Source organism: Brassica napus, chromosome C6 (assembly GCF_020379485.1).
Source record: "Brassica napus cultivar Da-Ae chromosome C6, Da-Ae, whole genome shotgun sequence".
Classification (NCBI taxonomy): Eukaryota; Viridiplantae; Streptophyta; class Magnoliopsida; order Brassicales; family Brassicaceae; genus Brassica; species Brassica napus.
Window position 1 is genome coordinate 7,001,633 of NC_063449.1, and position 16,872 is coordinate 7,018,504.

At 33.6% G+C, this 16,872-nt stretch overlaps 2 protein-coding genes and 1 non-coding gene across 3 annotated transcripts; 1 reads left to right on the top strand and 2 right to left on the bottom strand.

Moving 5' to 3' along the window:
* Window positions 1-7,779: 7,779 nt before the first annotated feature.
* On the bottom strand, window positions 7,780-7,886 carry LOC125589331. The gene has a single exon (XR_007325519.1). It is a non-coding gene; the product is annotated as a small nucleolar RNA R71 (small nucleolar RNA).
* On the top strand, window positions 7,786-9,027 carry LOC106404268. Its single transcript, XM_013844999.2, has one exon. It carries the CDS (start codon window positions 7,786-7,788, stop codon window positions 9,025-9,027), a length of 1,242 nt encoding a protein of 413 aa, XP_013700453.1.
* A 4,205-nt stretch (window positions 9,028-13,232) lies between these two features.
* On the bottom strand, window positions 13,233-16,473 carry LOC106402952. The gene is made up of 4 exons (XM_013843775.3): window positions 15,868-16,473; window positions 14,222-14,671; window positions 13,631-13,949; window positions 13,233-13,543 (listed from the first exon to the last, which is right to left on the bottom strand). Exons 1-4 carry the CDS (start codon window positions 16,294-16,296, stop codon window positions 13,407-13,409), a joined length of 1,335 nt encoding a protein of 444 aa, XP_013699229.1. The 5' UTR covers window positions 16,297-16,473; the 3' UTR covers window positions 13,233-13,406.
* Window positions 16,474-16,872: the final 399 nt, after the last annotated feature.

Sequence of the window (16,872 nt, forward strand, 5' to 3'; positions counted from 1 at the left end):
TCATCAACCACAAAATCCCAACGGAAATCTCTCAACAACCATTCTCCATACACTGCATGTAACTGAAAAATCATCTGCAAATATTCAAAATAAAACACATTAGTAAACATAGAGAAAAGGGAAATGAAGAAGTTCAATAAACATTGCCGCAGACGACTTAGCATTAAGTCGTCCAGAAGACTTAAAGGTAAGTCGTCTAAAGAGGTCACTTTTGCAATTGAAAAAGTCGTCTAAAGTCGTCAAGCTTTGTTTGTTAAAAAAAAAACTTCAGACGACTTATATATAAGTCGTCTACGAGAAACGGGCTAGTTTTGCATTTGACCGAATCGTGTCAGATCTTTGACTATTTCTGGACGACTTATAATTCAGTCGTCTCTGGGAAAGTTAAAATTTCAATATTTTATGAAAACTTGACGACTTACACGTAAGTCGTCCTAGGTTAGTTTTGTAATTGAAAAATAAAACTTGAAATTTAACTTTCTCCAGACGACTTAGATGAAAGTCGTCCAGCTAAACGACTTAATTTAAGGTCGTCCGGGATAAGCAAGGTTTGACCAGAAAATTGGGAAAAATTCTGGACGACTTTGCTTTCCCCGGACGACTTTAAATTAAGTCTTCTGGAGGGACGACTTTATATTAAGTCGTCTGGTTAAAGTTAAATTATGAAGTTTTATTTTTCAATTACAAAACTAACCTAGGACGACTTACACGTAAGTCGTCAAGTTTTCATAAAATATTGAAATTTTAACTTCCCCAGAGACGACTGAATTATAAGTCGTCCAGAAATAGTCAAAGATCTGACACGATTCGGTCAAATGCAAAACTAGCCCGTTTCTCGTAGACGACGTATATATAAGTCGTCTGAAGTGTTTTTTTTTAACAAACAAAGCTGGACGACTTAATTTAAGTCGTCCGTTTGACCAGAAGACTCATCAGTAAGTCTTCTACATACAGATGACTTACTAGTAAGTCTTCTACGCGAACAGATCTTGAAAAAAAATTCAAATTCGTACCTTAAACTAGGTGAGATGACTTCGTTTGCACACAGGGTCTTCTCCAACCACCCAGAACCTCAAACGAAAGCAACCGTAAGTCAAAACGAAAGAAATATGGCTCTGCAACCATAGCCCATATTTTGAATCAAAAGCTTGAGTTTTTTGGATGAATATAGAGAGAAAGTGAAAGAAATGTTGTTTTTAGTTCATAACAATTGAAACAGAGAGAGTGTAAAGAGATTTACGTGCATTAAAGGGCATTAAAAGCTCCAAACAGTTCGTACAAGGTTGTTGCCACTATTCATTGCAGTGGCAGTATTGTAAATACTTGAAGAAGATGAGGTTGAGACAGTAAAGAAGCCATTTTCGAAAAAAAAAAAAAAAAATGTTAATGACATTTTCGTAGATAAACTGCAGGTGTGGGGTTAAAATCTCAAAAAAAAAAGGAGTCAAAAGAAAAGGTTAGTTTTCTGTTTGACTCCAAGTTTTGAGTCACTTTTGCAAAAAGCCCTATAATATATGGACGGTGTTAACCACGTAGACCATTACAAACCGAATTTGCATACCTTTGTGTCTATATAATATAGTTTTCTAATTCCTCTTAATGAAAGAAACACGAGCGAAAGCAAAACCACGGGTTAGTTATCATATCATTCGACTAAAATAATAGCACATGGTCCTCTATATTAATGTGTTTATGTTTTAGACGACAAAAAAAAAAAAGTTTTAGTCGTTGGAATAAAAATAAAGAACGTACCAACCGAGTCGCTGCGACGACTGAAGAAAATAAATTAATTAAGTGATTATGGTTGCACGAATCACGAGTCTTCAATGAAAAACAATAAAAGTACATACGTAACTAATGTCATAAACATACAATACTATAGTGATATAGGAAAAAATTTGTGACAAACAAAAATAAAGTGATATAGGGAAAAAAAAGACGTAGAATTCATTACAATTCAATTTCACTATTTAATTGAACTCGAACCATGATCTTTCAGTATGGTAAAAGGCAAGGGTAAAATAGTCTGCACAGACGCAATCGTCCATGAGATCGAAAAGAGATGAGATGAGATGACGCCACACGTGCAAGCCAGAGGTTGGTCCGACACTTCTCCCTTCAGGCCTAAAAGTTTGTGATTATTCCCTGCTTTTCTATCCTCCCTTTTTTATTTACTAACATTATCATCCAGGGGTTTTACTTTTAATAGTTATACAAAGATCAACGAGCTATTTAAATATGAATGATGATTAGTGATGATTTTAATCTAATCAATGATGCACAACATAACACTGATACATTTGCCAACAATATATTTAAGACAAATACACATTATTTCTAGTTGATTTATTTGTAGGTAAATTTTAACTGGTGTTCATTTATTAAGACATTTATTTTCTTATACTCTCTTCGTTTCATATTAAGTATCATTGTAAATAATTTTTTTCGTTACACAATAAATATTGTTTTACCATTTCAATGCAGAATTTATTAACTTTATTTTCCAGATTATTTTTCTATTGGTTGAAATATGGATAGGTATATGGGTAATGATGTTTTTATATAAAAAATATGCAAAATTAAATATTTTTAATCTGTGTCCACAAATCTAAAGTGACATTTAATATAAAACAGAAGGAGTAAGAAAGAACGAATGTAGTTATACACTAAAAATTGACATATTTTAAGAAAACTATAAAAATCAAGTAGTGGTAACTTGATGGCGAAAACGAATTTGAGGTACATCGTAAATTCATCTGTTTTGGATTCGTTTCTAGTTAAGAACAAAATTTTTATTAGTTGATCATTTTTTTCTTAAAAGTTAATGTTTATCTTTTATAATTCTCTATCTTTAGTATTTTTTAAAACAAACATTATAATGAAAAATAATAATAACAATAATAATAATAATAATAAAAATAATGGAAATAATAATAATAAGACTATTAAATATTATTTATAACTATTTTTTAAGAAAAATAGTTTTTATTATTTTAGTGTATATATTTTTGATTATGATATAGTTTAACACATATCACATTTTTAAATATATAACTACCATGTGTCACAATCATGTTAGTTAGCAATTTTGAAGAACCAAGCTCGATATAATCTTTTATAATTATATTTTCATTAAAAGTTTAGAAAATAAAATTTATATTAAATAAATTGTTTTCAAATCTATTTTTTAGGATTTTGAAAAAGGAAAATTTTGAAAAGAATTACTACTAAATATAATTTAAAAATCGTTTTTACTATTAAATAATTTTTAAAAGTAGTTTTCTAAAATTCGTTTTTATTATCTTATTATATATTTTTAATCATTATATATTTAAACACATGTCACAATATTAGAAGAAAAATTATTATCAAATAATCTTTTGCAATTATCTTTTGATTAGGATTTTAAAAAAGAAAAATTATTATTAAATAATATATATAATAAGATTTTTACTAAAATTCGTTTTTGTTAATATCTTTTTTTTTTTTTTTTTTTTTTTTTTGACAGCAAAGAATTTACAGACTCATGATGACTCTGTAAACCAAATCGGTAACTCCGCATCCATGTGAACGACAAAGGACGATTGTTTCCTAGCACTGCGTGCTAGACTATCTGCCCGAAGATTCGCTGTCCGAGGTACATGAACTATATCAGAGTTGAGGAAACTTCCTTTGAGAAGCTTTATGTCCTCCAAATAGCTTTCGAATGCTGGCCATTCTTCTGGTTCCGAAACCATCTTCACCAATTGAGAACAATCCGTTGCAAACGTTACCTGAGTTAATATCTTATTATATATATTTTTAATTATGAGATAGTATAATGCAATCATGTTAATTAACAAATTTGAAGAACCAAACTTTATATAATAAGATATTATATATATTTTTAATCATTATATATTTAAACAACTGTCACAATATTAGAAGGAAAATTATTATTAAATAATATTTTGCAATTATCTTTTGATTAGGATTTTTAAAAAGGAAAATTACTATTAAATAACATATAATAAGTTTTTTAGTGAAATTCGTTTTTGTTAATATCTTAGTATATATATTTTTAATTATGAGATAGATTAACACATATCACAATCTTAAATATATAATTGTCATGTGTCGCGATCATGTTAATTAGCAACTTTGAAGAACCAAGCTTTATACATAATACGATTGTTCCATTTTATAAAAAATACTAGCAAATTACTTTAAAGATGTTCTTATCATCAACAACCTTCATTAAATGGCCATTTTAAACCAAACCCACAGTTTATTTCACCGTAATATTACCGCGTTAGTGGTTATCGACTTGATTGTGTCTATGTTTTCTGTTACCAATATAAACGCACAATCAAACAAGTTAAGCCGCATTTGTAGCTAATCATAATGGTAAGAAAATAATTATTAATAATTACTACGCCAATTCCAAAGCAAACAAAGAGGCCATAGCCATTCTTTTGGGATCGAAGACGTACGAAGCAACTCCAATTAATCACAAAGTAACCAAAACATCTTTGATGTTGTAACTTGTAAGATACGTCGCATTGTTCCATCAACTAATTTGGTCAAACGTTATGATTTTACTTTATAACGTTGTGAATTCTTACTTTAATAGTTATACAAAGATCAACGAGCTATTTAAATATGAATGATGACTAGTGATGATTTTAATCTAATCAATGATGCCCAACATAACACATTAACACTAATACATTTGCCAACAATATATTTGCACATTATTACTAGTTGATTTATTTGTAGGTAAATTTTAACTGGTTTTCATTTATTAAGACATTTATTATCTTATACTCTCTCCGTTTCATATTAAGTGTCATTGTAAAGAAATTTTTTCGTTACAAAATAAATGTTGTTTTACCATTTCAATGCAGAATTTATAAACTTTATTTTCTAGATTATTTTTCTATTGGTTGAAATATGGTTAGGTGTATGGATAATGATGTTTTTATATAAAAAATATGCAAAACTAAATGTTTTTAATCTGTGTGTACAAATTTAAAGTGATACTTAATATAAACAGCGGAATCAAGGAAAAACGAATGTAGTTATACACTAAAAATTGACATATTTTAAGAAAACTATAAGGTAACATGATGGCGAAAACAAATTTGAGGTACATCGTAAATTCATCTGTTTTGGATTTGTTTCTAGTTAAGAACAAAATTGTTATTAGTTGATCATTTTGAATTTAGGTTTCAGTCTATATAATAACATACTTCATTTATTTAATAAAAAATGTCATTTTGACATTTTTTTCTTTATTACAAAAATATTATTTTAAAAGTACAATGAAATTTATATTTATTTTAAACATTAATATTAATTACAAATTGCATTGATTTTAAAAATATTTTTACTTATCTCAAATACTATTAGTCAAATATGTTTAATTAATAAAAACATAAATAATTTCTATTATTTTTAATCTATGTGAAAAGTGTCAAAGTGGCTGTGAAACCATTGGAGTATGATCTAGTTACTCATGTAACATTAGTTGGAATATATTTAACTCGGATCAAACAATGTAATAACACCCTACTATATGGCATTAACTGTGTTTCTTTCAGAATTAAGCGGATAAGTGATACAGTTCATTAAAACAATAGAAAAATTGGGATTGAAAATAATATAAACTGATATCTTGCACATTTGCATTGTTTTAACTCTTCATTCTTGCATGTTTTGATCATTTAGATTAGAGATTATACACTTTAGTTTCCTTTTTGTATTGCATAAGTCTTTATCAGGTGTTGGAGTGTCCATTAGAGTTCTTGGAGGTACTTGGAAGCATTTGGGATCAAAAAGGGAGTGGAAAGTGTTGTTTGAGCGAGTAGAGCACCGGAGCGGGCAATGGGAGCGACCTACGACACCCGCTCCAGACAAAACGAAGGCAGCACGACATCCTGCAGCGGGGTTCGGCACCCTCTCTGAGCGATGCATCTTAGTCGACGAACTTTGAAGCTGGAGCGGGAAGTGGGAGCGACCTCATTAACCCGCGCGCCATATGGAGTTGCGGACAAAGCGATTGGAGCGACGTCCCGGAGCGAGGTGAGGCACCCGCTCCGAACTCAACCTCTCGTCGACGACTTTCGAGAGCCGGAGCGACCTGGTGGAGCGATTTCATCAACCCGCGCGCGTTTCTCTTCTTCTGATCGAAAATTTATGTTTTATTTGGGCCTTTCAGGTTGTTGACTGAGCCCACTAGGTTTTAGAAGTCATATAAATACTCTCTAAACCTAATGTTAGGTTTATATCTTGTTTTCTATCTAATCAAAAAGCCACCTTTAGGTGAAAGATCTAATCTTGATCAATTTCTCTTGTGTTTACTTGATTGATTTGATCATTAATCATGTTTAGACTTAGATCAACTAATGATTTAGTGTCTACCATGATAATGAGTGAGTAGTCATCTTTGGATTCATGGGCCAGGATGATTAGGATGATTAAGTGATGATCTAGAATGTTTTAGAGTAGATTAATATGTTTTCTTGCTTGATTGAGTGATCTTAACGCTAATCTAGAGTTGGCCATTTTAGATTAGAACTCTAGACATTTCATTGCCCGGAAGGTGTTCGATGAAATGTCTGAGCCAACTCAACATGCTCTTAACTTACCGTACCAAAGGAATTTGATGTTAGGGGAGTTTAGAAAGTTGAATGATTTGTTCTTAATGATTGCTTGATTGACACAAACCAAAGGAATTTGATGTTTGATCAATGAGAGTAAATGAGGTTTTGTCTTGGAAAAGAACTTGCTTAGAATTGCTATCTAGACTTAGGAAAATGTGTTAATTGAAACCTTTCCATTTTAGATTAAATCTTAGTCATCTGAAATCAGAATCCTATGCCTATGATTCCTCCTATATCCATTTGATTGAAAGTTGCTAGTTAGTTGTGTTAGAATCTTGTTAGTTTAATCAAACCACTTCATTGAACTGAATGCACTTAGATTAAGTTTGAACCTGCATTCCCTTTGCATAAAAAAACTTAGAAATGGATTGACATCTTAAATACTACATGATTTGAATTAGGACCCTTGAAAAGTCCATTTCAAATTTGGCGCCGTTGCCAATTCTAAGTTGATTTTGACATTGAGATTTGGTCCTTACTTGAGACTAAGTCTTATTTTTCTTATATCTAGTTATTGATTCTCTTTCCTAGCCTTTTGTATCTCAGGTGCATGAACTTGCGGAGCAGAGACCCAACAGACCTAGTTCCAAGAGTTAAAGACATTAGAGCACTTGAAAGGGAGATTGTAAGGAGGAGAAGAGAAGAAGAGCAACAAGCTCACTTAGACAGATTGGGGTTTGTGATGGATCAACATCAGAATCAGCCTCAAGATGGAGAGGGTAATGGCCAAGGAGCTGACAACCTTAGTTCACAACACCCACAACGCCAAGCTAGAGCTATTGACACCCATGATGAGCCCAATATCCATGGGCATAGAGCTGGCATTAGAGCACCAGCTGTGGAAAACAACAACTTTGAGATCAAGTCAAACTTGATAAACATGATCCAGAGCAACAAGTACCATTGTCTTACCTTGGAGGATCCACTAGACCACTTGGATAACTTTGATAAGATGTGTGGAACTACAAAGATCAATGGTGTCTCTGAAGATGCATTCAAGCTAAGGTTGTTTCCATTCTCTTTGGGAGACAAAGCTCACACATGGGAGAAGAGTCTTTCAAGAGATTCAATCACAACATGAGATGAATGCAATAAAGCTTTCCTCACCAAGTTCTTCTCTACTTCAAGAACTGCTAAGCTAATGAATGAAATCTCTGGATTTCATCAAAAGAATCTTGAAGGCTTTGGAGAAGCATGGGAAAGGTTCAACAGCTACATCTCTCAATTTCCTCATCATGGCTTCAATATGGAGAGTTTGCTTAGTACTTTCTACAGAGGTGATTTGCCCAAGTTTAGAAGCCAGCTTGATACTGCTAGCAATGGTTTCTTCTTGGGGATAACTGAAGTAGATGCTTTGGAGCTTGTAGAGAATATGGCTACGAGTGATTCAGTCTACAGTGATGAGCATGATAGAATCAACAGAGGCAGTGGAGGTGATGATACAAACACAAAGAGAGAGTTGAAGGCTTTACAAGATAAGATGAATTTGCTTCTTTCGGATAGGGCTAAACAAGAGAAAGTAAACTTTGTTGGTGAGCAGAAACAAGAGGAGACAGTTGTGGTTCATGAAGTTGATGGTCTAGAAGGTCAAGAAGAGCTATGTTTTGTGAATGCTAATGGGACATGGTACAAGAAAGAGCCTAATTTCCAGTACAACAACTACCAACAAAAGCCTTTCTACAACAACCAACAAGGTGGTTACCAAGCTAGGCAAAACTACTCTCAAGGCTTCTCCTCCAAAGGAAATCAGTCTACACAAGGCCAAGCCGGATCTTCTACTTCTGCTCCACAAGAGAGTAGCACTGGTGCAATGTTGAAGCAGATCTTGGAGTCCCAAACTAGAAGTGAAAAGCACATTGGATATGAGCTGAAGAACCTTCACACCAAAGTTGATGGAAGCTACAATGACCTCAACAACAAGTTCCTACAACTCTCCTCTCACTTCAAGGCTTTGGAGAATCAGTTTGCCTCTATGCCTTCAACCTCTAAGAGCCCAATGAGATCTCTACCAGGAAAATCAGAGAAGAATCCCAAAGAGTATTGCAATGTTATCCTCTCTACTACTTCTGAGATTGAGTTGAGTGATCATGAGAAAGAGAAAGATCAGATTGAAAGACTCATGTATGGAACAGAAGTTGTTGCCAAGGCTGAAGCAATGATTTTGGAGAAGGTTGAACACAAGATTGTGGAAAGGGTTGAGATACAAACTGTAAAGAAGGTTGAGGGAAAGGTTTTGCAACCAGTTAGACTCAAGGTTGAGAAACCGGTTATTGGGAAAGCTATAACGCAATTGAAGGAGGTTCAGTTAGAAGAAGCTCATGTGGTTGAGCAATCACCTTATGACAAGCTCCCATTTCCACAAAGGTTCCTCACTAAAGCTTAAAAGATGGTGATCTCCAAGTTCAGAAAAGACATGGGAGATGTAGGAGTCAAGCTTCCACAGATATCGAATATGCATGATGCTCATGTCTAAATGATGCTCATCAAGGACATTCTAGCTCACAAAGAAGAAGTAGGAGAGCTCTTAAACATCTATACTATGCAGCTTGATCCACCAGTCACACCAAAGTCTATTCCAATACTAGAAACCCAAGGGAAGTTCACCTTGTCTTGCTCCCTTGGTAAGTTCACACTTGATGATGCTCTTGTTGATTCTGGTGCAAGTGTGAATGTGATCTCAATGGAGATGGTGAAGAGTCTTGGGATTGAGAACATGGAGCCAAACACATCTTCACTCATGTTTGGAGACTCTTCTTCAACAACTCCATTAGGCTTAATCAAAGACTACCCTATGAAGATTGGAGACTGCACCATCCCTATTGATCTCACTGTTTTGAAGATGGCAACTGAGAAGAGAGTCTCATTGATCCTTGGCACACCATTTCTCACAACAGTAGGAGCTTGCATTGACTTTGCCAACAAGAAGGTCACACTCCTCAATGTGAACAAAACTAGCTGTCTCCTACCCAATCAAGTCTCCAATGATAAATTTTGAGTATTGTGGAACCATCACTTGTGGAGAACCTTCCATTGAAAAGATCAAGGATGAAATGGTTGTTAGTAGAAAAGAATGTCTTGATGGAGAGTCCTCTAAAGAGATGTGTGATGAGCACTTGGAAAATGCTACAAAAGAGGAGGTGAGTAGAGCCACAAAGGCTGCTCATGGCAAGAAGAAGATGATGAAAGAACCTCACTCTTCACCTCTTGATATGATGCCACACACTCTCACTCTTCACCCAATGAAGTTCAAGGATGGAGCTATTGAGTACAAGATCAAATGCAAGGGAAAGTCTACACCATTCTCAATTGCAAAGGCCATCATCACTTCACAGCTCCAAGATGATCCAATCAAGCTTCAAGAGCTTCTCTCTCAAGTCCTCACCATCACTCTTGAAAGTGGGAAGGATCCTCCTTCTCCACTCTCCGCTTGAGGTACCATTCCAACCTTTCCATTGTATATACCAGTTTTTCTTTGCATTTATTCTTTCTTTTGGGTATCTCTTTCAACTTACTAACACAGAGACTGTGTGAACTAAGTTTGGGGGATGTACCAAGTATTTGATCATGTTTGCTTTGATAATATTGCATTGAGTCTTGCATTGCACATGCATATTTGCATAGAAAAACCAAAAAAAAAAATTTGAAAAACTTGAAAAACACAAAAAGAAGCATGTAGTTGCATCACTTGCATTTTTAGGATTGAGTCTAGAGCATATAGGTTGCATTCATGAATAGGGAGAAACCTTGTATAGAACACATGTCTAGAACTCAATTTGACATCCTAGCTAAACATATCAAGTAGCTCAAGCATCTCTTGAAAAAGCTTGTAAGCTTCGAGCCTTGAAAACTCTTCTTGAAACATGTTGTTTGCTTGATGATTGACATTGTTCTTGAAACCAACTCCAAATGAACTAAGGCTTAATGAACTTAATTTCTCTTGCATATGGACATTTGCATACTTGATCATGGATATTATACACATTTGGGTTATCTTTCTCTCTTTGTACCAATCTTTGTTAACCCAAATGGCACTCCATACCCATTAACCCTCACCATTTTTTGAAGCCAACATTAATTTGGTTGAGTGAGGTCTTTTATTGATAGCATGTCATGTGCAAAATTTTGAGAGTATTAGGAGCGACAATGGGGTTGTTCTCATCTTTGGCTAGCATTAGGACTTCATTTGAGCTAGCCTCTAGGATGGTTTTTGGGTTTGTGAGCTTAAATTCTTTTGATCTTGGGAATGAGAGAGATTGAATGAAAGAAATGAACCAAAAAGAGTGCTTAAAGAAAAGAAACCCCTAGGGACAAAGAAAGTTAGAAAAGAGAAGCTCTAGAGTATAAATAGAACACCCTCCCAAATTAAAAAAAAAATCAAAGAAGAAAAGAGCTGAGCCAAAAAGATTGAGTCCCTAGTTGGTTTAAATCAAAGGAGAGAAAAGAGTGTTCATTGGGTGAGAGATGAAAGTGAGTGTATTTTGGGTTTGAGAATGAAAAAAAAGATGGATAGAACTTGATACTACTTAAGAAAAGAGTAGAATGATGAGAACAAGACATTATATGCATGAATTGGTCTTTTTCTTAGATAAATTTTGCATAATGATCTTGCTCATATTTTTGAGTGTGAATCACTATAAATAATGCATTTGAAACCCATTTTTCTTCACATTAAACCATTTTCTCTCACCAAACTAAATGATTGAGATCAAATATCCATTTGCAAGAATTCACCGTGTATGTGTGTGTTTGAATAAATGTGAGAGTTGGCTAAGGAACTTGTTGGTTGAATGGCAATGCAACTTGTGCAAAGATAAAAGAGGTTTGAATGGCAATGCAACTTCAACAAAAAGAAGGTTTTAACATTGTTACCAAAAAAAAACAAAAAAAGTTAAACTAAGTTCCAACAAGAACAAAATTGATATGGACGCTCGAGGACCACCAGCACAGAGCCACAGGGTGTGTACGCGAATGTTCACACGTTACAACTTTCATTCACAACCAAAACACCGACCAATTGAATGGCCCCAACTTTCGCTTTTAAAGCGTTTGACCATATTACGCGGTTCTTTTGAAGATTTTCAGAAACAACCTACAATTTACACTTGAACTCTCATTTATTTATTCATTTATTTTACTTTTATTTCAAACCATATACTAGTAATTCAATGTTGCACAAAAAAAAGTACTAGTAATTTAATTTCTCATTTTCTCTTTGTTTGTTTCTTTTGTCGCCTCACGAGTAACACTGTCGGGACAAATAATTCCTTCAATTCGTGCGCAGTCAGAATAAAGGAATTACAAAGTCATCATAAAAATAAAGGAATTACAAAGTCATCATTTATGATTTCTTTGCAAGACTTTTGAAACTAACAAATATTTCCATGCTACTACTTTAAAAGCATGTTTATTATAAGTCGCTTAGGTTAAATTTTTTAGCGTAATATAAGATACAGTCTCTTAATTTTTAACTAAAAAACTAAGAGACGTTTCTTAAATAAGAGATATAAGAGATGTCTTTTAGTTTTTTAGTTAAAAGCTAAAAGACCGTATCTTATATTACGATAAGAGATCCAACCTAAGAGACCTGCAGTAAACAATGCTCTAAGGGCCCTTCTATGAAAATACCACTAATCTTGCCATGCATAGAAACAAAACTATCCTGTATTCATGTGACATATCCTACAAATCTACGTATTGTTTAACTAGTTCAGATATCATACATAATCACCACTAAGTTAAAGCTAATTCTTCAAATTTGTTATACCGACTCAAATCAGCTAGAGACGAAAATTTTATTGTTTGGAACATAAGCAAATGATAACCAGAACAGTTGATTCACATGTACAACTTAAAACTATATGATTGGATGGTTACCCAAAAATATATCTCCCCTTAATAATAATAATCTTACAAATCCAACAAAGAAAGCAGGAAAAAGAAACACATCTTTGCCAATTTCTACACTTGTGCTTTGTCTATTCTAGGTAAGGTTTGATCTTCCTTCTTTCCGTTCATTCAGTTTCTTGGCTTAAGATATGACAAGAACAAATAGAAAGATTTCACATAGATCAATTCGATCCATTGCTGGTGTGACCACACGCGAAATGGGAGAACCTAGTGGATACTAACAATGAATCAGAAGGTCTTGTAGTGAAAGATGCTGAGTGTGATGATCCTTCAGAACCGGTATCTCACTCGGAGACTCGTAATTAGTGAATGATTCAGTTGTTATTTTGTAGTTTTAAGCTTGAACCTTTTCTAGGACACTCTTGTTAGATAACTCCGTGATTGACTGTACCGTTATATATAATATTCCTAAATCATTTACTAACATGATGTAATTGTGATGCAAGACACTGAGCATAAATTTTATATTTATTTTGCTAAGAGTACAATCATTTGCAGCTTTTAAAAGACAAATGTAAAAAAGGAAAAGAGCAATGTCAGTCTGGTTTGCTTACCACACAAGTTAATCAGATTACTCAAGTGTAAATTCAGTTTTTTTAGCCATTTTTTGGTAGAAGTAAAGCAGCATTCTTTGTAACAACGTTTTTGGATCGAAAAAATTTAACATTCATTCAAAAAAAAAAAAAAGAACTTTTTTATTTTGAATCTAATTTACAATAACATGAACTCTATAACAATAAGAATACATTGACGTACTTAAAGCAAATATAACTAATTTACAGTGAAAAAGAAAAAAGAAAGAATTTCAAAGTGATAATAGTGCAAAAACATTATTGATGACCTCAGATAAGAGATTCAAGAAATGCCAATGGTTTTACCAAGAAGCCAGAGAACAAGAGACAATTCAAGTCCGAAAATTGTATGGAGTGTACCTCTATCAAGTGTAAATCCATAAACTGTGATTCCTGCTCTGTTATTCTCGAAGTAACTCACTACAAACAAACAAAAAAATCCAACCAGACATAGTCAAGTAAACCATTATGACAAAAGGCATCAGAAGATATTTTTTGTTTATTTACCTAGAGCTTGTCGTTTTTGGAATGAGATGGTACTGAAAGCATAAGCAGGAATGATGTTATTATTGTCTAGATCATCTTCTTCATCACCATAATCGTCACTATCTGATTCTGCTAACGTAATAACATCATTGCCTTTATTGCTATTGCTGTTTCTAGCAACCAAAGTTGGAGTCTCTCCATCTGCTATCTCAAAAGACTCTAACGTTGCGCATACATGCCATTTCGCAGCTAAGCATGTCACTGCTTGAGCCTTGTGTGTGATCTTTGACGCACTTCTTAATAGTATGAGCAATGCAGTGACTAATGTCATGGAACAAAGCTGAAGATAGAAAAGCACACAAAATGAGTTTCTCGAAATGGGTATATTCAGAAACAGGCATTACTATATATAGTGAGTGAACATGGCTAGTTCTGGACACATCCAGATGAATTATTCGTCTTGACCCCCAAATTTTAAAGAGTTATTATACATATGTCACATAACTCCTAGATTACCTATTTTTTATATTAAGATTAACCTATATATATATATATTTTTTTTTTTTCTAACTAAATCACAGATCCGATCCTATATGAGTGAAGGAAACTTACTGCGAGTTCTCCAGCTCTGTACATATTAACTTCAGTGTAAGCTTTGGTAGTAATAAGCAGAGAAGAAAACTGACTTCCAGTGACAAGAACTAACAAGCATAGAATGAAAGAACGATATCTATGGCTGATGATTCTCAGATGACGTCTTATACGAAGATGTTCAGACAAGATAGAACCAACATCCGAATCAATCTGAAAGAGCTTAGCAAAGTCCTGTAGGCGAAGGATCTGAAGATGGCAAATGAGACGGAAGAGAACACAGACAAGGAAGATTACGGTTGTTCGGTAAAGCCAAGAACAAAGCTCCATAACACAAGCGACAGTATCGCTTAAGATAACGTTTCCTAAAAACGGTATTTGAGATCCACCTGAAGCGTACCACCATATTTTGTAAGCACTCATTGCTAAGAAACAAGGGATAACGAAGTAGGAGACAATATGAAGCGACGTCTGCAGAAGCAAAGCACATTTAATAAAATTTGATTCAGATGATAATGCTTGTGGAATAAGTAATATGGTAAATCAACTACAGAGAATTCACCAAAGTTCTGGACTTGATTAATGTCACAATACATGAACCACCTAAATATTGAATTTGCTATATGATATTATCAAAACTGTAAATTTGTTTAAATTTTGCTGACTTGAGTAACATGTGGAATGTTGGTTTAATAAAACATCAAAGTGACGTCATATGATTTCACCAATAAACTAAAAAAATAGTTAAATCAATTTTAAGTCAGATTAAACCGGTGTTTTACCGTACACGAAAATTAGTATTCCTTCCGTTTCATAATAAATGTCATTCTAATAGTTTTTTTGTTACATAAAAAATATCAATTTACAATTCCAATGCAAATTATACTTACTTTCAGCTAAAAATTAATTGCAAACTGCATTGATTTTATAAATAATTTTATTTATCTCAAATACTATTGGTTAGAAAAATGTAACTAAGAACAACTTACATATATTTTAGGGATTTTTTTGTGAAAATTGTCATAGTGACACTTATTGAGAAACATAGGGAGTATTGTTTATGATTTTGATAAATTGATCATATTGAAAAAAATTGGTAACAAGTTTAAATATTTAGAGATTTTATGTATTTATTGTATTAGTCAACATTTCATGTATGTTTTATAAGGGGATAGGCTATTTGCCTAAAAAAGTTAAGGAAGAAAATCACTATCGTATAATAATTATATTTTCTTTTGTTTACGATACTCAACCCTTAAAGATGCGTCTAGTAGTTTCCTAACTTTATAATATTCATGAATCATGATGATTCTTCCCCCTATCTTTTCATTTGTTCTATTATTTTTGTTCATCTTGTCTATATTCTTTGTACACTTTATTTGCCTGCCATAAGAAAATTCTACAATAATTGCTGTTTTCAACTTTATTTTTTTATGTGGCAGAGATTACTTGTTTTACACTTTACACCATTAGCGAAAAAAAAGATTTATTGTACTTTAGCTTCAACATACTCCGACATGATCCGGAAGAAGTACGATCCAAAATTTTCTAACAGAACACAACAGATTTGTCTTTTACCAGTTCAGTTCTGTAATAAATTTTTTTATGAATTCAAAGAAACGGCAGAAACTAAAAAAAAATAAATTTAATTTTTTTTATAAACTCACATTGAGTTGATTGGTGTAGTTTCTGCGTACGGTTTCGCTCTCGTCCCATAACTTATCGAAGAAGAGGAACCGTCGGAGACCATACTTGCTGACGAATCTAGTGAGGCAGAGAAAAGAGACGGCTGCGACGCTGCTTAGAGACAGCTGTACGACGGAGTCATACGGTCTTGAATGGTAACTGTCGCAGTCAGCGCAAGCGAGGAGGAAGTGAGAGATCGCAGGAACCACGAGGGCGAAGACGACGAACATGGTCCACGAGAGGATCGCAGTCCATGGACTCGAGTGGTCCACGCACATCCATCTCAGGTATTTACGGAAGCTCTGTAGCTCGTCTTGCTGGTGCGAGATGCAGCGATTAAAGATCTTGTTTCTGTTGTTCTCGCGGTTGATCAGCGGCTCGTTTCCGGTGCTGATGTCGATGTCCGCCATGGACGAGAGAATCAGAGAGAGAAGAGAGAAATCGCGTTTGCGTTTTCTTTTTGGTATTCGGTGACACGATTTGTGAACAGAAGTTAATGATGGGAAACGCTATTTATAAGTTAGTTTTATTTGTTTTGCGTGTATTTGTCTTGTAAGTTCAGGATCAAATATACATTTGGCGTATAGTGAGAGATAATATTTGGAGTATCATAAAATTAAGGATCAAATATATTTTTGAGAGGTAATTTAAGTAAAATGATATTTAGACAAATATTGTGTCATTTTCTTAATTAACTCTCGCAAATTTGATCCTTAATTTTATGATACTCCAAATATAAACGAGATAATAGTTGGAGTAGCATAGAATAAAATATCAAAATATATTTCTTCTTATCAAAATGACTAACAACTTTTTCTTGAAAACAATATTTAGGCGTATGCTGTTTCTCTTAATGACACAAAGTTTTACTAAACAGCATGTTATTGAGAGACATGCATGACTTTTTTTAACTGGATATTCCATTTTTATAAATATGAAGAAATTACAAGGGATTTCACATGATTATAGCCTAACAACAACAGATT